The 22,892-nt window shown below is 41.4% G+C and overlaps 1 protein-coding gene across 1 annotated transcript in view; it reads right to left on the bottom strand.

Annotated features, from left to right (window-relative positions):
• The window catches only part of LOC125537549, an 85,076-nt gene that overhangs the window by 22,090 nt on the left and 40,094 nt on the right, over nucleotides 1–22,892 (bottom strand). The window contains exons 3-5 of the mRNA XM_048700865.1: nucleotides 1,450–1,501; nucleotides 818–927; nucleotides 2–64 (exon numbers count right to left, since the gene is read on the bottom strand). Coding sequence (XP_048556822.1) covers nucleotides 2–64; nucleotides 818–927; nucleotides 1,450–1,501 — 225 coding nt within the window. The remainder of the gene's footprint in view (nucleotide 1; nucleotides 65–817; nucleotides 928–1,449; nucleotides 1,502–22,892) is intronic.

Raw genomic sequence — 22,892 nt, 5'->3', positions numbered from 1 at the left:
CCTTATTACGGACATGTATTTCCACTTGCTTAGCAGCCAATGAGGGTGAATCATCTGCCTGAGCCTAACAAAAGATATAATAATAGCCTCAGTAAGTCGGGGCGACACAAACAGGACAGACCACAGTTATGACATTCTTGGAGATATCGGGGGGGGGGGGGCGTGAACTGAACAGGCTGATATGAAGATTTTGGATCAACTATATCATCTCACCCAGTCTGAACTTAAGCACTTGATGCATGGAAAGATCTACTACTGACATAAGCCTAAATACTGAAAACTACCCCCTCTGTCTCAAAATGTCAAAAAACTTCTTACATTTTGAGACAGAGGGAGTAGATGAAAGTAAACGACAATATTCTTCTTTGCTTTGTTGAGAGGGATCGACCCCTTTATATAGTAGACAAGACTTTACCAACAAGCAGGTAAATCTATTCAAACTCCAATATGATCTCTACACTGACTGGACTCTTTCCTAACAAGCTGCTTAATCAACTAGTATTCTAATTAAGGGATAAGACTCACGTTTGATGGTCTGGCTCACATAACAATGTAACTGACATGATACTTTCCCCTGCTTTTCCAAGAAAGACATCAGCCTACAACGTTTTTCTTTCCACATTCAGTAAACAGAATTACATGGGGAAAAAAAGGAGCCTGCTAGGATAACTTCAAAAGAATCACTGTCTCAAATTAATTTCAACAGATTCACATCAAGGATTTCATGAGAATTCTTAGACCAACACTTAATCAAGTAAATGATATATAATGACATACAAAAATAAACACTTAACAGGACAACAAAAGTTGGCCGTACCTTCTTATGTTGAATGTGATCGTCTGGAGAGGTCTTGTCTGGTGATAGCTGAAATCTAGGTTGAGTACTCCCATCAGCAAGGGGATCTCTATGTGCTGCTTCTGGTATTTCTGATCTAGACATTTGGTAGGAAACAAGAAAATTAGCACATGTTTTTCTAGAAAATAACATTATATTTGGGATATTACATTAACTATTAAGTCAAATTAGCAAGTGGCAGAATTTCTGCAGTAGGAAACTAATATCAGCGCATAAATTTCACCCCATAACATCAGCGCATCAGCTAGACACGTTGAACTAATTTGATTGCATGTCGAATTTCCAAAAAAAAATCCCGTTCCCGAGCCGATTAAACACGAAAGGAGGGGAATTAAAATTCGCCATGATCCATCCACGAGTCCAATCCCTAAATTGCGATCGTTGCCCCATTTCAGCGCCAATTAAAACAAGTTGGGGAAATAAAAGTTCGCCATCCCTAACTTGCGCTGCGATCGTTGCCCCATTCCCGAGCAGATTAAACACGAAAGACAAGGAGGGGAGGTTATATTCGCCACGATCCATCTACTAGTGAATCATAACTTACTCTGCGATCATCTTAGATGCGCGAGATCGCAGAAGGGGATGGCTAATACCTGAGATGCCAGCCCCGCGCGGTTGCTTGGCCTCCGCTTCCCCCTTCGTTCCCTGCTTGTTGGTAACTTACTCTGCGATCACATTATGTTTTTTTGAATAAGTATTAAAGAATGTTGAACAATAATTTGAAAAATGTTGAACAAGTATTTTGAAAATGCTGAATAAGTATTAAAAATGATGCGCAAGTATTTGAAAAATGTTGAATAGATATTGAAAAATGTTGAACGAATATATGAAAAATGTTGAATAAGTATTTGAAAATGTTGAACAAGAATTAAAAAATGTTGAAAAAGTATTTAAAAAATGTTGAATAATAGTTGAAAATGTTGAATAGGTATTCAAAAATGTTGAATGAGTATATGAAAAATGATGAACAAGTATTTGAAAATGTTGAACAAGTATTTGAAAAAATGTTGAATAACTATTAAAGTGTTGAACAATTATTTCAAAAATGTTGAATAAGCATTCGGACAATGATGAACGTGTATACAAAAAATGTTGACCACTTGTTATGCAAATGTAGAGTGAAAATGAAACCAAACATAAGAAAAACCAAAAATGAAAAAGGAAAACTGGAGAAGAAAAAAGAAAACCAGAGAAAGAAATGGAGAAGCAAAAGGAAAACCTAACAAGAAATGGAGGGGAAAATGAAAAACCGGAGAGAAAAACGAAGAAAGCCGTATGAAAAACAAAAACAAAAACAAAAAAAATCAGAAATCTCGACTCCTAATGGAGCACTTGGTAGCCTGGTACGATTTATTTTCGCCCCACCTTCCACCAACCCCCTTACAGTGGTTTTTTATCCATTGGTTTATCTTTCTCTTCACTTTTTTCTTTCAAAAAATCAACACTTTCCTAACGTACAAGAAATCACTGATCTAACTTTCCTAACTTATCCGAATTAATCGATCTCTCTTATTAATGCAATTTGCTTTAGGAAACAAATATCTCCACTTCTAATGGAGCACTTGGTAGCCTGGTACGGTTTATTTTCGTCTGGTTTAATTTTGTCCCACCTCCCCCCGCCCCTTCCAATGGTTTTCTTATCCATTGGTTTATCTTTCTCTTCACTCTTTTCTTTCAAAAAATTAGCACTTACCTAACGCACAAGAGATCACGGATCTAACTTTCCTAACTTATCCAAATTAATCAATCTTTCTTATTAATGTAATTTGCTTTAGGAAACAAATAATATATCTTTATTCTTAATGGAGCACTTGGTGCGACCCACTTAGCTTAAAGCGATCACGTGCGTGCATTCTAGCGGCTGGACAATGTATGCATATTATGCTGGCCAATGTATTCGTTGGCCAGTTCATTTGTTCATCATTGAAAAGCACGCACACCATGTATATATTTTAGACACTACATCCATTCGATAGAGAATAAAACTACGAGATATTGAAATTACTGAGATTTTCAAGCGACTTCAACAATGCACTTGAAATAACGGTTGGCAACTTATATTCTCTACCGGCTGGTATTCCAACAAGCACAGACAAGTATATTTATCTATTTTATTTTCATATTGAGGATTCATTCAGTTATTTATCATCATTATATTTGAGATACTAATAATTTATTTATTGCAGAAATGTGTTGGGTTATTTTGTTTTTATTTCAATATGCTCTCGTGGAATGGTAAAAAAATGGTTACATGTTAAATTTGAAGTGCATTATATTTACATATGCAACCAACAAAAAATTTAAAAGGCATGTGGCAACGCATGGGCATTCTACTAATACTAGTGAAAAAGCCACCTCAAAGCAGCATCAAGTACGTTTCGTTTCTAGTGATGAACATGAACTGGCGTGGTGGCTAGCAGTGCGATATATTAGCTAGTAGACCAGGGTTTGAACCCTGTACATCCCATTCATTTCATCCGGGAGATCGGAGCTTCAACGAAGGACTTTATTAGTTGTGATTTATGTCTAAAAAAAATTAATTGTGATTTTATTTTTGAAGGACATGTTTTAATTTTGAGGCTCATAATTTAGCGAAATTTTCTTCGTCATTAGGAGTGAGTCGCCATTTGTGGATGGGGCTGCCCCATGACTCGATTATTATCCATGTAAACCGAACTCCAGCTTAATAAAGTGAGGTTTAACTCAATTTTTTTCGGGATTCATTTTCGCCGGCAAAGTTACATGGAAAGGGCTTCTAAACTTGTCCAGCGGGCTATCAGGACCGAGAGCTAGGGTTTGAGGAAGAGTAGCACCTGCCGGAAATACCTTTGGTTCCCCGCCCTCGGCTGTCATCTTTGGAACGAACAGATGAGGGGACCTCACATCGTTAGTAATTTTGTGGTCTTTGCTAGCATCTAGTGGTGGTCGTGATGTTTTTTGCGAATAAAATTACCTAGGGTTTTTCTAGGTTCGGTGTGAGTCATGATTTTTTTCTCTGACAAGGTTTCCTCCCATCTCCGGCTATCTCATCTTGTCCTTTCTCCACCTTCCGCTCGGGCTAACGTTTAGAAAAATATGGTCAGAGCTAGAGAAATATGAGCGATAGGCACAACACAATTTCTCTTTGTTATTATTTAAGAAATCATCTGAATGATAGTACTAGCATATTTATACTTTTGAGTTTTTGTAGGATCGAAAGTATGTCTAGAGGGGGGGGGGTGATTAGACTACTTGACCAAATAAAAATCTAGCCTTTTTCCAATTTTAATTCTAGACAGATTTTAGCAACTTAGCACAAGCCAAGCAATCAACCTACACATGCAATTCTAAGAGTATGGCAGCGGAAAGTAAAACAATTGCATATGAAGGTAAAGGGAGGAGTTTGGAGTGTGCAGACGCAATTGGAGACACGGAGATTTTTGGTGTGGTTCCGATATGTGGTGCTATCGTACATCCATGTTGATGGAGACTTCAACCCACGAAGGGTAACGGTTGCGCGAGTCCACGGAGGGCTCCACCCACGAAGGGTCCACGAAGAAGCAACCTTGTCTATCCCACCATGACCGTCGCCCACGAAGGACTTGCCTCACTCGGGTAGATCTTCACGAAGTAGGCGATCTCCTTGCCCTTACAAACTTCTTGGTTCAACTCCACAATCTTGACGGAGGCTCCCAAGTGACACCTAGCCAATCTAGGAGACACCACTCTCCAAGAGGTAATAGATGGTGTGTTGATGATGAACTCCTTGCTCTTGTGCTTCAAATGATAGTCTCCCCAACACTCAACTCTCTCTCACAGGATTTTGATTTGGTGGAAAGATGATTTGAGTGGAAAGCAACTTGGGGAAGGCTAGAGATCAAGATTTATGTGGTTGGAGTGGAATATCTTGACCTCAACACAAGTGTAGGTGGTTCTCTCTCAGAAAATGTAAGTTGGAAGTGTAGGCATGTTCTGATGGCTCTCTCCATGAATGAAGAGTGGGTGGAGGGGTATAAATAGCCTCCACACAAAATCTAACCGTTACACACAAATCACCAAACTCGGTGAGACCGAATCATGAAACTCGGTCAGACCGATTTAGTTCAAAATGTGAATGTTAGGATTTTCGGTGGGACCGACATGTCAACTCGGTGGGACCGATTTGGTTAGGGTTAGGGCATAACGTAATCTCGGTGAGACCGATTTTGGTAATGGACTAACAGAGAGTTGGTCAGGCAAACTCGGTGGGACCGATTCGCTCATCTCGGTTGGACCAAAATGCTACGAAAGGGAAACAGAGAGTTTGCATTACAATCTCGGTGGGACCGATCGCTCATCTCGGTTTGACCGAAACGTTACGAAGGGAAACAGAGAGATTACAATCCCATCTCGGTGAGACCGAAAAGACTAGGGTTTCTGGCAGTGGCTATGTCAACTGAACTCGGTGGCGCAGATAGAAAGTTTCGGTGGGGCCGAGTTTGACTTTTGGTTTGGGACATATGTGGATGTGAGAAAGTAGTTGAGGACTTTGGAGCATATCACTAAGCACTTTGAGCAAGCAAGCCATTACGCAACACCTTATCCCCTCTTAATAGTATTGGCTTTTCCTATGGACTCAATGTGATCTTGGATCACTTAAAATGAAAAGATGTAGAGTCCTGAGCTTTGAGCTTGAGCCAATTCTTTGTCCTTAGAATTTTGAGGGATCCACTTTTCTCATCCATGCCATGCCAATCATTGAGCTTTTCTAAAATGTTTATCTTTAAGTAGCATTAGCTCAGTGAGTTATATGTTGTTAGGAATTACCAAAACCACCCAGGGATAGTTGCACTTTCAATCTCCCCCTTTTTGGTAATTGATGACAACATATAGATCAAAGCTTTGACAAATGATAAATAAGATAAAGAAAAAACATCGTCGCTTTGGGAAGTATGTGATAAGCAAGAGCTCCCCCTAAGTTTGTGCATTATTTAAAATTTGCTTTTGAATGCAAATGCACAAACAATTAGGATCATGGGTTATTCTTCCATGTCACATACATCTTGGTGGAGCGCTCAAAATGATAGAGATTAAAAGCATGCACTCATCACCAAGCTAGTGAATGATCAAATAAGGATATAAGAGATGATATCATCCAACAAGCATTAAGGGTAGCATATGATCAAACACATTATCAACAAGTATCTCATAAGGACATAAAGTATATCTCACACAAGCACTCAATAAAGAAGTTCAACCAAAATAGCAAGAGAGATAAAAGGAACCACACTCTCTCTCGAAGCCTATGATCTATACATTTTTCTCCCCCTTTGGCAACAAGTTACCAAAAAGTTCAAAAATGCATGGTGCTAAACGATTCTCAGGCTTGATCTTCAGGAGATGGTGTAGAGAGAACTCCAAGGACGAAGGCTTCCGATGAAGTAGTTGGAGCTGATGGAGTGGCTGCTGGAGGTAGCACTGGAGCTGTGGTTGCTGGTGCTGACACTGAAGCTCGAGCATCTGAGACTGGCACTGCAGCGGACCTCTGGCTTCGGGGCACTCTAACAAAAGCATCTGTAGTTGACTTGCCCTTCTTCTCCTCTGCTTCCTCCTGAAGCTGCTCAACTGTAGTCTGAATCTCAGTCACCTTCAGATCAAGATCATAGAATTTTGTTTCCACAATCCTCTCTAGGCTCTCTTGATTCTGAGTCAGGGTTGTCAAGCCCTTCTCAATCCTCAGTGTAGCTTGGATCAGATATCCAAGCTGATCTTGCTTGCTCTTCAGGAACACTTGAGATGCCTCTTCAGCGGTTGGCATCCTTGCAGCTTTCTCTGCCCTTGCCTTCTCTCTCTTCTCATGTGTTTGCACAGATGATGGATCTTCCTCAGTCATTACAATAGTATTTTCTTCAAAATCAGGGTAGATGGGCAGGTGCTCCTTATCCAAAAGATACTTGCATGTGCCCATCTTTGAGTTGATGAGCTCCTGAATTTGTGGGGAATACCCACAACTCCTCTTCTGATCAGCTGCTATCCTTTTGATTGTCTCCACAATCAGACTCATGACTTTGAATTTTTGAGGCACATCAAACAAATGGAGCAAGTTGATGGCATGTCCTCTGATCATCTTGTGATCACCTGACTTGGGTAGCAATGTGTGTCTGAGGATCCAATTTATAGTAGGCAGACCAGACAACAAGTAGTGGACAGATCCAAACTTGTGAGTATCCAAAGCAGCATCTGGGATCTCTTTGTACATGTTGGCCATTGTGTTGTGGTCTTTCTTCTTCTCAGCATATACATCCAAGTCATCTTCATGCTCTGCAGGGGCATTGATCAGCTTAGCCCATTCATCAACTGTGGACTGGTACCTCGTACTCTCAGACATCCAAACGATCTTCCCATCTGGATAGAAATGGGCAGTGGAGTAGAACTACATGATCAACTCATCATTCCACTTGGTGAGCTTCTGGGCCACAAAGGTATCAACTCCACATGTCTTGAAACTGTCATATACACCTGGATAGTGATCTTCATTCTCCTTGATGTACTGCCAGTCAACCCATCTCATGTCACACACAATGGGCTTCTTGTCAAACAGGATTGTCTCATAAAAGTCTTGCTGTTCCTTGGTGTGAAACCTGTAGTCCACAGCAGTCCTCCTCCTGACAGCATATGGATCAGACTGTCTCCATAACCTCAGTCATGCATCCTTCCTGATGTGCATGTCCTCGGCGACTGGATGAGCATCATTATGGTCAGGAATTTTGGGCTTCAACTTCCGCAAAACATGAGATTCATCATCCTCTTCTTAAGCAGCTTCAGGCAGTGGGGCCTTGTTCTTTTCCTCAGCTGGTATACTCCTGGTGTTCCTCTTGGGTTTTGGAGGTTTCTGAGTAGCAGCTTTGGGAGCAGGTTTGGGCTTATATGGAGCAGCCCCTGATCTGATTGCATCTCCCATGAGCTTTTGTGCTTTGGGTGCTGGTGCAGCATCCTCTTCCTCTTCATCTGAGCCTCTCATTATTGATGATCTTCCAAGCACTCTGGCAGTGGTCTTCTTGACCCTTTCCTTCCTTTTCTTCCCTTCTCCAACTGCCTCTTCAGTTGTCTTGGAGGTTTCAGCAGTGGATGCTTTGGCCTTAGACATAGGAACTCTCTTTGCTGGTGCCTTCTTATGCATCCCTGGCTTAACTGTAGCAGCTGAGCCATACTCCCTTTTCAGCACCTTTTTGAAGTGGCCTCATCCTCAATGTCCACATAATCCTCATTCTCAGATTCTGAGGTTTTCTTTTTCCTGGATCTGGTTGCCGCCTTAGGTAAGTTGCTTGGAGTGCTCCTGCTTCCATCATCAGAAGAGCTGGAGGGACTAGTGCCCTCACTCATCTGGACCTGTTCTTCAGATTTGTTCTGGCTGTCACTTTGGTCAGACATTGTGCAGGCAAACTGTCAGCAGACCCTGTGAATAGATTATAGAGGAGGTAGAGAATATGAGCATCACAAAGTACATGAGTTTTGCAAAACAATTGAGTCAAAAAGTTTAGTTTTAGTTCTCTACAGAAGTGATCTCGGAGCTACCAAATTGACAAACTCGGTGATACCGAAGCAACACTTAGAACCTAAACTAGTGAACTCGGTAGGGCCGAGTCACAGTTCGGTGGCACCGAGATTGCTAGGGTTTCACAGAGTCCTGAACTTGGTCACACCGATGTGCGTGTTTCGGTTAGACCGAAGAGCGCATGTGCAATGGCCAAGGCCGAATCGGTGAGACCGACTTCTACAGTTCGGTCGGTCCGAGATGAGTTCTGCGGAGAGCTAACCCTAAACTTTTCGAATCAATCTAGACCTAAGGACGTTTTAGCTGCATGGATGAATCTCAATCGTGGCATGAAACATGGCATTGACCTTGTGCTAGGAATCAGAGTGAAAAAGACAACACAAGGGATCAAACACTTACCCTAATGCGGCGAGTGTTCGCTATGGCGGCAACGGCGGAGTAGATTGCCGTTGACGGCAGCGGAGACCAGCGACGGGAGGTCGCTGGCGGTGAGAAGACGATCCGGAGACCCGAAGAGGCAGAGTAGGTTATGCGCGGGCGAAGGGTTTCGGAAAAAATTCCAAAATTTGGCCCATCAGTATATATAACCTGACCCTATCGGTGTGACCGAGTGGAACAACTCGGTGGCACCGAGATGCAAAACTGCAGACAGTTACTGCAACTCGGTGTGACCGAACAGTTCTAATCGGTTGCACCGAGATTGAAACCCTACATCAACTAAGTGATCTCGGTAGGACCGAAAAGGATGAATCGGTCAGACCGAAATGCACAAAGAGGTTTTGGAAGTTTAAGTCTATGACGAATCGGGAACTCCGAGTGCTCCTCACACAGAGTGGTTCGAATCTGACTTGATCAAACTTTGTGATGTAGCATGAATAGAGTTTGAGACCAGAAAAGCATAGATAGCTAGAGGGAGTTCTTAGGCATTCTTGTCCATCCATTTGGCAAAAGAGAAAAAAACAATCAAAGCAACAAATGGATGTCCTTGAATGAGAAAAATATGCATTCAACATGCTCACACAATTAAAATGGCAAACGAAATATGTGACGAAGCATGCACAGACACTCTAGCATCTATCAAGCAATTGGCGATGACTAGGTCATCTATATATGAGTATATTGACTTAGGAGTCAAATGAGAACATTTGATCATAGGTCATACTCATCGTTTAAGCACAAGTGGGGTTACCACTTTTACATAGAGCATTGTTGTACTCACACCATTAGAGTTACTTTAGCTCAATTGATTAGAGTAAAACTCCCCTAGATGTGATATTCCCTCCTAAGAGGGATCAACTAACCTCGGGTTTGTTCGATGATGACTTCATGTAGGTGTTGAAGATGTGGATGCTCAATGTTGATGTAGATCATTCGGAGCAATCCTTTGGAGTGAGTTGCACTTTCAATACCTACATGGGTTAGTCCCACAAGGAACAAACAAGGACATCCATAGACATAGAGTAATGTGTACATAAGATGATGTCCATGGAAGCATTAGGTTACCTTGTCCCTTTTCTTACCAACAAGAGGGTTTGTGACTCCTTGAACTAGTGCAAGATATGAAAGTTGTTTGCACTTGTCCTTGCCAAAATGATAAGAGTGAAGTAGGTTGGTGAAGTCAACCTCAAGAACTCTCTAGTTCTTGTTCTTCGGGATCCACACCATCTTGATGGGAATCCTTGGGGTTGTAGTCGTACTTGAAGTAGAACTTTATGTAGTCTTGGGAATCCATTTGACTAAGGCCTTGGGTGCTTCCTCGAATGCATCAATCTCCTCTTGCTGCTTGTCCTTGCCTTTTTGCTTGTTGTCTTGTGGTGGAAGATCATCTTGAGATTGTGTTCCTTTGAAAGAAGTAGGATCATACTTATCTTGTTGAGGAACAAACTTTGTCTTGGGGTATTGATCTTCTTCCCACTCCACTCCATTGGCATTGAACTTTCGTTCAAAACCAACACCTTGATTCTTCCGGTGTCTTCCTTGCTTGTGTACAATTTCCTCAAATTGCTTACTTCCGGCAAGGCTCTTGTAAACACCTTTCTCTATAATTCCCTTCAATAAGCTATTTTCTTGATCAAGTGTAACTTGGCTAAGAGAATCATTAGTGGAATCAAGAGAGCTACTAGAAGCAACAACATTGGATTTAACATTGATTGTTGTTACTACTAGATGAAGAATCTTTCTTGTTTTTGTTGCTAGATTTAACTTGTGGCATGTAAGTAGACAAGAGTAAACACTTGGAAATATAAGAAGAACTTTTCTTGCGAAGATCATCATTGATTGCCTTTAAAAACTCATGTTCTTGCTCAAGGTTGAGCTTTTCAAAGCGTAGCTTATCATGAGTCTTTAAAAGTTCTCGATGATCTTCCAAGGTAGTTTCATGAGCTAACTTAAGAGTGTTTAGTTCTTTAGTTAGATGCTCAATATCCTTCTTATCATCGCCATTCGTTTTATCTTGATTATCATGATTAATAGCAAGCTCATCATAGTTTTCATAACTAGAGTTGTCAACAAGTAAATCATCATCTCCTAGCAAGTCATCTTCATCACTATTGAAATCAACATACTCGGGGTGTGTTACCTTTGGACCTTTAGCCATGAAGAATCTCCCAATTCCTTCATTTGGTCAGTCAAATATGTCGTAGGAGTTGGTTGTCACAAGTGCTAGTCCGGCAACACCTTCATCTTGAGTATATTCGGAGTCGGGGTGATAACTTCTTTCGGAGTGATTGTCGGAGTCGGAACCGGATACCCATTCACCAACATGAGCTTGATGTCTTATTTTTGTGTAGCTCCTTGATGACTTGTCCTTCCTTTCCGAGTCCTTGCTTCTCCGAGAGGGTCTTTGTTCATAATGATCATCTCTACTCCTTCTCTCTCTTGATGGTGATTCTTCTCTTCTACTCCTTTTGGGAGAATCTTCTCTTCTTTTGTAGGGGGCCGTACATTCATTGGAGTAGTGTCCGGGTCTTCCACAATTGTAGCAATTACGCTCACAACTAGAAGATCTTTTGTCATTGTAGGACCTTGACTTGGAACTTCTTTCCTTGCTTCTACTCTTGTATAACTTGTTGAAGTTCTTCACCATTAGACTCAATTCTTTATTGAAGGTTTGCTTCTCACTTGATGATGTGGGAGCATCACACGAGGCTTTGTAAGCACCACTTGACTTGTTGTGAAGCTCTTCCTTATCCTTGAGTGACATCTTATGAGCAACAATTCTTCCAATAACTTCCATTGGCTTGAGATCTTTGTAATTGGGCATCATTTGGATCAATGTGCACACGGTATCATATTTTCCATCCAAGGCTCTTATGATCTTCTTGATGATGAATCTATCGGTCATCTCTTCACTTCCTAAGCCGGCAATCTCATTTGTGATGAGAGCAAGCCTAGAGTACATTTCAGCGACACCTTCACCATCCTTCATTTTGAACTTGTCAAGATGACTTTGAAGCACATCCAATTTGGATTCCTTAACAAATTCGGTACCTTCGTGCATATCAATCAAAGTATCCCAAATTTCCTTTGCATTCTCAAGACGGCTGATTTTGTTGAATTCTTCGGGGCATAATCCGTTGAAGAGAATATCACAAGCTTGAGCATTGTATTGTAGCATCTTCAACTCTTCCGCGGTAGCTTCACGGTTTGGTTCTCTCCCATCAAAGAATTCACCTTGCAAGCCAATACACAGAATAGCCCAAACGGCGGGGTTATGTCCAAGAATATGCATTTTCATCTTATGCTTCCAACTAGCAAAATTTGTACCATCAAAGTAAGGACCTCTACGGTGGTAATTTCCCTCGCTAGACGCCATACTCTCCTAAGTTGTGAAACCAAGGCTATGACCACCAAAAGCTATGGAAATCAAAGCAAATGGAGACCAAAGCTCTAATACCACTTGTTGGATTGAAAGTATGTCTAGAGGGGGGGGGTGATTAGACTACTTGACCAAATAAAAATCTAGCCTTTTCCCAATTTTAGTTCTAGGCAGATTTTAGCAACTTAGCACAAGTCAAGCAATCAACCTACACATGCAATTCTAAGAGTATAACAGCGAAAAGTAAAACAATTGCATATGAAGGTAAATGGAGGAGTTTGGAGTGTGCAGACGCAATTGGAGACACGGAGATTTTTGGCGTGGTTCCGATAGGTGGTGCTATCATACATCCATGTTGATGGAGACTTCAACCCACGAAGGGTAACGGTTGCGCGAGTCCACAGAGGGCTCCACCCACGAAGGGTCCACGAAGAAGCAACCTTGTCTATCCCACCATGGCCGTCGCCCATGAAGGACTTGCCTCACTCAGGTAGATCTTCATGAATTAGGCGATCTCCTTGCCCTTACAAACTCCTTGGTTCAACTCCACAATCTTGACAGAGGCTCCCAAGTGACACCTAGCCAATCTAGGAGACACCACTCTCCAAGAGGTAATAGATGGTGTGTTGATGATGAACTCCTTGCTCTTGTGCTTCAAATGATAGTCTCCCCAACACTCAACTCTCTCTCACAGGATTTGGATTTGGTGGAAAGATGATTTGAGTGGAAAGCAACTTGGGGAAGGCTAGAGATCAAGATTTATGTGGTTGGAGTGGAATATCTTGACCTCAACACAAGTGTAGGTGGTTCTCTCTCAGAAAATGTATGTTGGAAGTGTAGGCATGTTCTGATGGCTCTCTCCACGAATGAAGAGTGGGTGGAGGGGTATAAATAGCCTCCACACAAAATCTAACCATTACACAAAAATCACCAAACTCGATGGGACCGAATCATGAAACTCGGTCAGACCGATTTAGTTCAAAATGTGAACGTTAGGATTTTTGGTGGGATGGACATGTCAACTCGGTGGGACCGATTTGGTTAGGGTTAGGGCATAACGTAATCTCGGTGAGACCGATTACACAAACTCGGTGAGACCAATTTTGGTAATGGACTAACAGAGAGTTGTTCAGGCAAACTCGGGGGGACCGATTCGCTCATATCGATTGGACCGAAATGTTACGAAAGGGAAACAGAGAGTTTGCATTGCAATCTCGGTGGGACCGATCGCTCATCTTGGTTTGACCGAAACGTTACGAAGGGAAACAGAGAGATTACAATCCCATCTCGGTGAGACCGAAAAGACTAGGGTTTCTGGCAGTGGCTATGTCAACTGAACTCGGTGGCGTGGATAGAAAGTTTCGGTGGGGCCGAGTTTGACTTTTGGTTTGGGACATATGTGGATGTGAGAAAGTAGTTGGGGACTTTGGAGCATATCACTAAGCACTTTGAGCAAGCAAGCCATTACGCAACACCTTATCCCCTCTTAATAGTATTGGCTTTTCCTATGGACTCAATGTGATCTTGGATCACTTAAAATGAAAAGATGTAGAGTCCTGAGCTTTGAGCTTGAGCCAATTCTTTGTCCTTAGAATTTTGAGGGATCCACTTTTCTATCCATGCCATGCCAATCATTGAGCTTTCCTGAAATGTTTATCTTTAAGTAGCATTAGCTCAATGAGTTATATGTTGTTAGTAATTACCAAAACCACCCAGGGATAGTTGCACTTTCAGTTTTTTTCATCATCGCCGATACAAATGGATAGTAGAATTCAAACATGCATAACAAAATAATATAAATATCCATACCACAATTACAATAAATCATCCATAAGATGCATAGAAAACCTAAAGTTACAACATCAATAGAAATGAATGGAGCTCACCTCACCATGGTCACTGGCGCGACAAAAGAACTAGGAAGCACATGTCGGGTCTACGATAGTGAAGTGGGTATGCCAACGATGACGCGGTGAGAATGACTGAGAGGGGGGAAGGGGAGGTGCGGTGACGCTAGGTAGGAGCGTCTGCATCAAGTGGCACTGCCTCCCATAGAAGGACGGGTGACAGACGATGCCCATTGATCTACATCAACACTACACACAAAGATGGTTGCGGTGTCAGACTCTCTCTGAGCACCGGATCAGTGATGAGAGGGAGGAAAGGTAGAAGAGGAAGGATTATGGGAAGGGGCATGAGAGAGAGAGTGAACGGTGCCAGGCGATGAAGGCTAACCGGAGAGGGTGTCGGCAACTGCATCATTAGGTTTGGAGTGGCAGGGGTTTAGAGTGGGAACATAGATTGGACGAACTATAAATGGTCATGTCAAAGACACCACTGATTGTCCAGTAAAATAGGCAAGTCAGTTTTTGATGCGGGGCATCCTACAGACATCACCATGTCAAGTGCACCTTTGCAAGAGACACATGCAACATCCTCTTCAAACATATAAATGTGAATCTTCTTTACACGTGTTCACACTAGTGCAGAAAAGCCTAGATATGATGTGACAAAACTGGCCTTGCCGGCGTGGACACTCGACGCCATCGATATGGCGACACTTTTTAAAAATAGTGGTGGCGTTGGAAGCCCACGTCAGCAGTATCATATACAGGGGCAGAGCTCCCGGTAGGGCGAGGTTGGGCGCTCGCCCTACCTTGAATTTTGGCGATTCTATTTTAGGTACTACTAGCAAACATGCCCGTGTGTTTAAACGGGAGAAAAAATAATAATAAATCACACGCCCCCACTCCCTAGTCCGCTCGATCGTGGAATCAAATTCTGTGGCCAGCCACATGAAGGTGCGACCCATCGTTGGTTGGCCCAGTCTTATTATTTCTACTGTTCGGTACAGTGTCATGATTGAAAATGATTAAATCAGAAGTTTTTCCCCAAAAATTAACTATCTAAGTCATTTTACGAGCATATGCATCTTGAGGGAAACATTGTGCCTTCCTAACTTTTCATATAAAAAATCATAAATCTATTCCATAATCCTGGTGAGGGAAATATTGATTATTACTTCTCAAATAATTAAGGTGATGGAATTTTGGAGTTTATTCGGTAGCACTGTGATCAAATTTGGTGTACCTGATTTTGCTCGGAACGGATAGGCAGCCTATTATGCTCCCCAAGAATTTCTTTCACAAAAATAAAAATAAATCACTTCAACTTTTCACCTCTTAACTATTAGTTTAGCATTATTGAACAACATCTAAACACAATACCGAAACCACAAGGATATATTGCAAAGTTTTACCTATGCACAACACAATACTTTGTTATGGGCTCATGGACTCTAGATGTCAGTTCTAGTTGTGCAAGTGGAAGGCACATTAGATGTTGTTTTTAATCTAAATAAAACTGAATAAGACATAATATTCACTTTTATGTACATCAATCCGCATGCATTAGAAAGAAGGAATTAAGACCCAAGAAAAATAATTAGACTTTGTCATTTGAATTTACATGGGAATGACTAAAAACAATCATTGTCGACTAAAAAAGCACAAAACACTCACTTACCATGTTATCGTAAAAACACACACACTTCATCCCTTTCTCTTTCTTCTCCATAGTCCATCTTCTCCCTGACCCGTCTCTATCCCACCTCCTCCCCCAAGTTACACGACTGAAACCAAATCAGTTTACTTGGCACCTGAACTGTGTTTGCATTAACTTTTGAATATAAGTGAAAAGTTTCGATAGTTCAGCCATTCAACAATAGTTATATTTGAAAAAGTGGCATGCACATGTAAAATTGTTTGCTTCCATTTACCTTGAACACTTAATGCCCAGGCTTTCAAAAACAAATGGAGATACATGGAATTTTTTGGCGCTAACTCCAGTATATATAATACGACTTTGAGTTAAACCTTTAGCCCTGTGCATGAACTAAATAATACCACAATAGCTTCAAATTGGAATAGTAAATAACTAAGAATTGTCAAAGTGTATGCAATTGATCATCAAATCTTCAAAGCAATATGACATTGTTCCCAAAACATCTGGCCTCGTTACAGTCATGGTTGCCATCACCAAATTCCAGGAAAAGCTGGCTAGATGTCGGCTTCCCATTGCCAACGTTGAGTAAAATCGGTGAAGAGATGTCGTTTAGGCAACAAATGCGGCGCCATCTGAATCAAATAAGGGCTTAAATTTCCATCATCCGCATACACGCAAGACTCCATACATGTATTCAATCGCCTCTAGGCCAGACGTTTTGGCATACCAGAAGTAGTGATATACTTGATATTCTATACATGTATTCGAGGAAAATGGTGAAGTTTTTAGTAGGAATATTTATAAGCCTTAGCAACTAAGTTGTCAATTTGACCATACCTGGAAAGTTATTTCTCTGCAGCAAAGTGTTTAGTAGCAAAGTAGTATGATAGTTTGATAGTGGCGGTAGCAGTAACAATAGTAACGGAAGTGACAGTAGTAGTTATGTCGTCATTGTAACAGTAGCAACTTAGCTAAGACGATATGAGCAAAGCGTATGCATTGGATCAATGATGGATATTCGTATGGATGACATTCATCATGTAACAGTAACAACCTTGCGATACACAATAGCTCCAATTCATCAATTCAATGTATGCGTGTATTCCGTATATAGTCATATGTGCTTATAATAAGAACTTGCATGCCATCTTTTGTCCTAACCTCCCGTGGCAGCAGGTTCCATAAGGAAATCTAAGGGTAATTACAACCTCATTTTGATGGAGAACCGGATCAATGCATTAACACATGGTGAATATTGTGTGTGTGTGTGTGTGTGGGGGGGGGGGGGTTCTACGGTAACCACTCAAAACACACACATGGTGAATACATAAACTTCTCTAATTATAGTCATCACCGGAGAGTATCCCAATTATTGTCACTTTGGGGTCTATGGTTCAGAACAATAACAAGTGCATATAACTAGCAGATAGGATCAAGAAATCATATATATTCATGAAAACATAATATGTTTAGATCTGAAATCATGGCACTCGGGTCCCTAGTGACAAGCATTAAGCGTAGAAAAATCATAGCAACATCAATCTACGAACATAGTGGATACTAGGGTGTTAGGACCGAGAGTATATCGACTAGAGGGGGGTGGTGAATGGAAGATTCAAAAATTCTTTCGAATGTTTTGAAATTGATCTCAATCACAACAGCAGAATAAAGTAACGAAGGAAATGAGCTGAATCAATCTTCTTCATCAGAGGCATATTCTTCGATGAAAGCAGTGATAACAGTACAAGCTTGGGAAATCACAAGTTTAACTACGATGAGAGTAATGCAACATGCAAACAGATGCAGTAAAATGAGACACAACATGATGCGCACAGGGAAATAATACGATGGTATAATATCACAGGTGAACCGAGGAATAGGATAGTGACGACTAAATACAAGTGATGAGAATGAAACAGAATGAACAGAATGATATCCAAAGTTGACAACAGAATGGAATGATAAAGCGGAAAGAAAATACAACAAAAGATAATGATCAGATAAACTATCGACACATAGCATGAATGAAAACTGTTGAAGGAGTTGCAGTGAAGTAGAATGAACCAGAGGTGCTCGATGGAGACAATAAGATTTGGTAGACCAGTTCACCCTTCTGCCAAAGGTCTGTGTCTGGTTGGAGGGGCTGTGACTGAGCACGGAAGATAAACTCTCTTCACCCTATTCTCCTTCAACGCAGAGCTGATCAGACTCAAGTTGATTTCACTCATGGTAGATCCTTGTCGGTGATATCCAAACCTTCGGTCGACCTTTGTGAACCTCAATCACTCTTGGTTGCTAAAGATCTAGCTCGGTGAACACAACAACCCTTCAACACTCGAGTCGAATCCTATCCGTCTAGAGAGTGTGCATCTCTCAACAGTATTAGGTACAAGAACTCTAACTCAGAACTACTGTGATGCTAAACCACTGTCTAAGTTTGGGCTCTTGATTTTATCTCGGTGGATCTTAAACTCAAATCACTCAGAGAGGGGTTGCTCAAATCAATGTTCTCGGTAATCTCAAGCAGAGCAACCAATGGACAATGTTGGAGCAGGGTGGCTATTTATAGCCGCAGCCTTCCGTGATGGGAAAAGACCAAATTGGACATCGAGGGCAGCCAATGGCTGAATGACATGAGTCCAACGGTCGGATTTGAGCGCAACGGTAACATACTTTTGGCGCAAGTAATGCTAACTCCTAGGTCTGAGACAAATCTCTCACAGCGAAGAAGATCACAGACTCTTGCTGGCAAGTATTTGCTCGGAACACAAAGAGATTTCTCTCGAAACTTTCATAGGTTTTGGCTAAGCATCACAACGGATTTAAGCTTCGAGAATCTATACCCCTCTTAATAGTACGGAGGTCCTATGACTCAAATAAGTGAAAGAAGAAGAACGAAATGAATACTATATCTTCACTTTGTCTTTGACTTCCATTCGCTGCAGTCAATATCTTCGGACGGCCATACCAAAACATATGCTTTGCTTCAACAGTAAATGTTTGAGGGGATAATTCCTTCACATCAAACATCTCGTATTCACTACTTCATCTAACATAGCTCGTTCTTCTCTGCAACGCAGATATACTTCGGTGAAGTTCCTCGAATTTAGCACCGGTGGCAACATTCTCTTCGGTTCTGTATGGACTATTTCTCTCTATATGCACTAGCAAACAAATCAGTCCATACCTGTTTCTATCAACAATATCCAAAACACAAGGTAGGCAAATATTGCACCAACAATCTCCCCCTTTTTGGACGATTGTTGACAAAATAAATCACAACGAAGGATACATAATGAATGGAATGTAATGTGAAGGATAATAGAGACGAGCGATAATTATGAAGATAAGACATGCTCCCCTGAAGATATGCATCAGAGCATAATATAAAATCGGAGGGAGAAGAGGTAATTCTTCGTATGTGTGTCATTGACAAATGATCTTATACTTGACTTTAAAGGCACTCGATAGTGTGTGAGGTGATTCCTGTCACATAATCTTCGAAGGGAATTAGATATAGGATATACTTTGAAAGATTTGTGAAGAAGGATATAACATGAAGGTTTTCTCAGAACACGAATATGAATCCACACGATATGTAGGTTTCCTGCATGTTAGATACTCGATATATTCAGATCAGGATAAGATAAGAATATGTTGCTCGGAGTGTATATGCTTCAGACATGGTTTTCCTGCGATACAGAAGATAAAAGAAGGGATAGCTGCGAGGAAAAACACTCTATCAGTCAAACATATAGCCTTCACATCATAAGGCATTAAGGCTTAGACTAACTTTCTCTTCCTGCAAGGTTTGATAATGAAGGATAACATTCATAGCATATCCAACCACAACAGTTATAATTCTTTTTAGTACTCAAAATACTTCTCCCCCTTAGTATCATCACTTGATGATTTCCTGTTCTTCTTTGATGAGCAAATGTTTTTCCCTGTATAACAGATAATTATCGAGGATAATCATTTCAAGAAAAACTTTCGATGGTACCTGCAAACAGATAGAGCGAAGCAAATAACATTGCAGGGGGGGTATTAACATTACATGGCGACTGTCGTGGTTTTGTAACGGCAGATGCCCTCATGAAAGGAATTAGGTGTGAGGCCATGTCTATGGTGATTAACTTAAAGGGGTTGAGCGGGATGAGAGACACGAGTTTACCCAGGTTCGGCCCCTCACTGACGAGGTAAAAGCCTACTTCCTACTTTATGTTGTATTGATTGAGTATCGATTACAGGGAGCGAAATCGCTTAACCTAGCTATTGATCGATTGTAACTTAAGTTTACTCGCCGCAGGGTCTCGCCTTTATATACACAGGTCGAGGCCTTGGGCTTACAAGAGTCCATGTCGGATCATACAATGTGACCGACTCTGGTTCTAAGTTGCCTTGCCTTGCTAGGCAAGTCGCCATTGGGCGGCTCACACCTCCGGGTTATGCGCCATCTCCGGGTCTTGGGCCTTTGATGTCTACTATGCAACTTTATTCTTATAGACATGTGTTGGGCCTCCAAGCGTAGAGTTTTGTAGGACAGTAGCAATTTTCCCTCAAGTGGATGATCTAAGGTTTATCAATCCGTGGGAGGCGTAGGATGAAGATGGTCTCTCTCAAATGACCCTGCAACCAAATACAAGAAATCTCTTGTGTCCCCAACACACCCAATATAATGGCAAATTGAATAGGTGCACTAGTTCGGTGAAGAGATGGTGATAAAAGAGTAATATTGATGGTAGAAATATATTTTTATAATCTAAATAAATAAAAACAGCAAGGTAGCAAATAGTAAATGGGCACAAAAACGGTATTGCAATGCTTAAAAACAAGGCCTAGGGTCCATACTTTCGCTAGTGCAATCTCTCAACGGTGCTAATATAATTGGATCGTATAACCGTCCCTCAACGTGCAATGAAGAATCACTCCAAAGTTCCTATCTAGCGGAGAACATAAGATGGAATTGTTTGTAGGGTATGAAACCACCTCAAAGCTATTCTTTCCGATCAATGTATCCTAGAGTTCGTACTAAAATAACACCAAAGCAATTCAGACTCATAATATTCAATCCAACACAAAGAACTTCAAAGAGTGTCCTAAGATTTCTACCGGAGAAACAAAGACAAGAACGTGCATCATCCCCTATGCATAGATTACCCCAATGTCACCTCGGGAATCCACGAGTTGAGTGCCAAAACATATATCAAGTGAATCAATACGATACCCCATTGTCACCACGAGTATTTAATTGCAAGACATATATCAAGTGTTCTCAAATCCATAAAAGTATTCAATCCGATAACAACGAAATCTCAAAGGGAAAAACTCAATTCATCACAACAAGATAGAGAGGGGAAAACACCATGTGATCTGACTATATTAACAAAGCCCGCGATACATCAATATCGTGACATCTCAAGAACACGAGAGAGAGAGAGAGATTAAACACATAGCTACTGGTACAAACCCTCAGCCTCGAGGGTGGACTACTCCCTCCTCATCATGGTGTCCGCCGGGATGATGAAGATGACCACCGGTGATGATCCCCCCTCCGGCAGGGTGCCAGAACGGGGTCTAGATTGGTTTTTGGTGGCTACAGAGCCTTGCGGCGGTGAAACTTCTGATCTAGGGTTCTCCCCGAGGGTTTTCGGAATATTTGTGAATTTATAGGGTAAAGAGGGGGTGCGGGAGGCCACTGAGGTGGGCACAACCCAACTGGGCCCCCAGGCGCGCCCTGGGTTGTGCCCCCCTCGGGACACCCCCAAGTGCTGCTCTGGCCCATTGGTGGTCTTCTGGTCCATAAAAAACCCACAAAAAGTTTCACGGTGTTTGGACTTTGTTTGATATTGATTTCATGCGATGCAAAAAACAACAACCGGCACTTGGCACTATGTCAATAGGTTAGTACAAAAAATGATATAAAATGACTATAAAATGATTATAAAACATCCAAGAATAATAATGTAACAACATGGAACAATAAAAATATATAGATACATTGGAGACGTATCAGCATCCCCAGGCTTATTTCCTGCTCGTCCTCAAGTAGGTAAATGATAAAAACAGAATTTTTGATGTGGAATGATGCCTAACATGTCATCTCATATTCTTTTCTTTATAGCATGGACATTTGGACTTTTATATGGTTCAAAGCAATAGTCTAGTTTTGACATGGGGACTTAAATACTCAAGCATACCAACAAGCAACCATGTCTTTCAAAATATCAACACTAAAATAAGTTATCCTTAGCCCATCATGCTCAACCATTGATCCATTCATGAAACACACTCGCATATTAGCTACACCCAATGCTCAAGTACGATCATAGTGCCCCCTAGTTGGTGCTTTATAAGAGAAGATGGAGATTCAAATTAAAAATCAAAATTGCATAAAGTAAAATAAAGGCCCTTCGCGGAGGGAAGTAGGGATTTGTAGAGGTGCCAGAGCTCAAAGTGAAAATTCAGAGATAAATACATTTTGAGAGGCATAATTTTCCCACCAACGAAAACGACTTAGAGCTCCCAACACTTTCCATGCTAGATATATCATAGGCGGCTCCCAAATAGAAAATAAAGTTTATTCCTTTTTCCACCATACTTTCACTTTCCATGGCTAACCGTATCCACGGGTGCCCTCCATACTAACAGTTTCCAAGGAATTTATTATTTGACAACATAAAGTAAATTGGGGTTATATCCCCAACGGCGACCGAGTATTTCAACACCACAAGCGGTGCGTTAACTTCATCAAGCAAATTGTTTGAGGGAAAACCAAATGGCGAATAAGACACCCTACAAAAACCCGATAAACTATCACTCAATGTTATTCTCCCCCTTTTGTCAACAAGTGTCAAAAAGGAATGAGAGCACATACGGGGAACTACTCTTCTGGAGAGTCCTCAGAATCAGAATTAAAACCACTCGTCGAATCAGAATTCGAAGAGCGAGGAAAGGTCATGGCCAAAGCAGGAGTGGTATCATGGGCTCTGGATCACTTGGTGCGATGAACATCTGGCTTGTAGAGAAGAGTACCGGCTATATCTGCAATATCTTCATCATGTCCGACAAACAGCAGGTCCGTTGAAGCAGAACGCTGTGGGAGCACAAGAGTTTGTCTTCAGATGAGAGGAACAACAAGTAAGTCTAGGGAGTCATACTTCTTGATTCCCTTGGCAAGCAGGTGCTTGCGAGAATAATGT

The sequence above is a fragment of the Triticum urartu genome, chromosome 2 (assembly GCF_003073215.2).
Source record: "Triticum urartu cultivar G1812 chromosome 2, Tu2.1, whole genome shotgun sequence".
Classification (NCBI taxonomy): domain Eukaryota; kingdom Viridiplantae; phylum Streptophyta; class Magnoliopsida; order Poales; family Poaceae; genus Triticum; species Triticum urartu.
The sequence above is the reverse complement of the archived record's forward strand: the minus strand, read 5'-3'. Positions and strand labels throughout refer to the sequence as shown.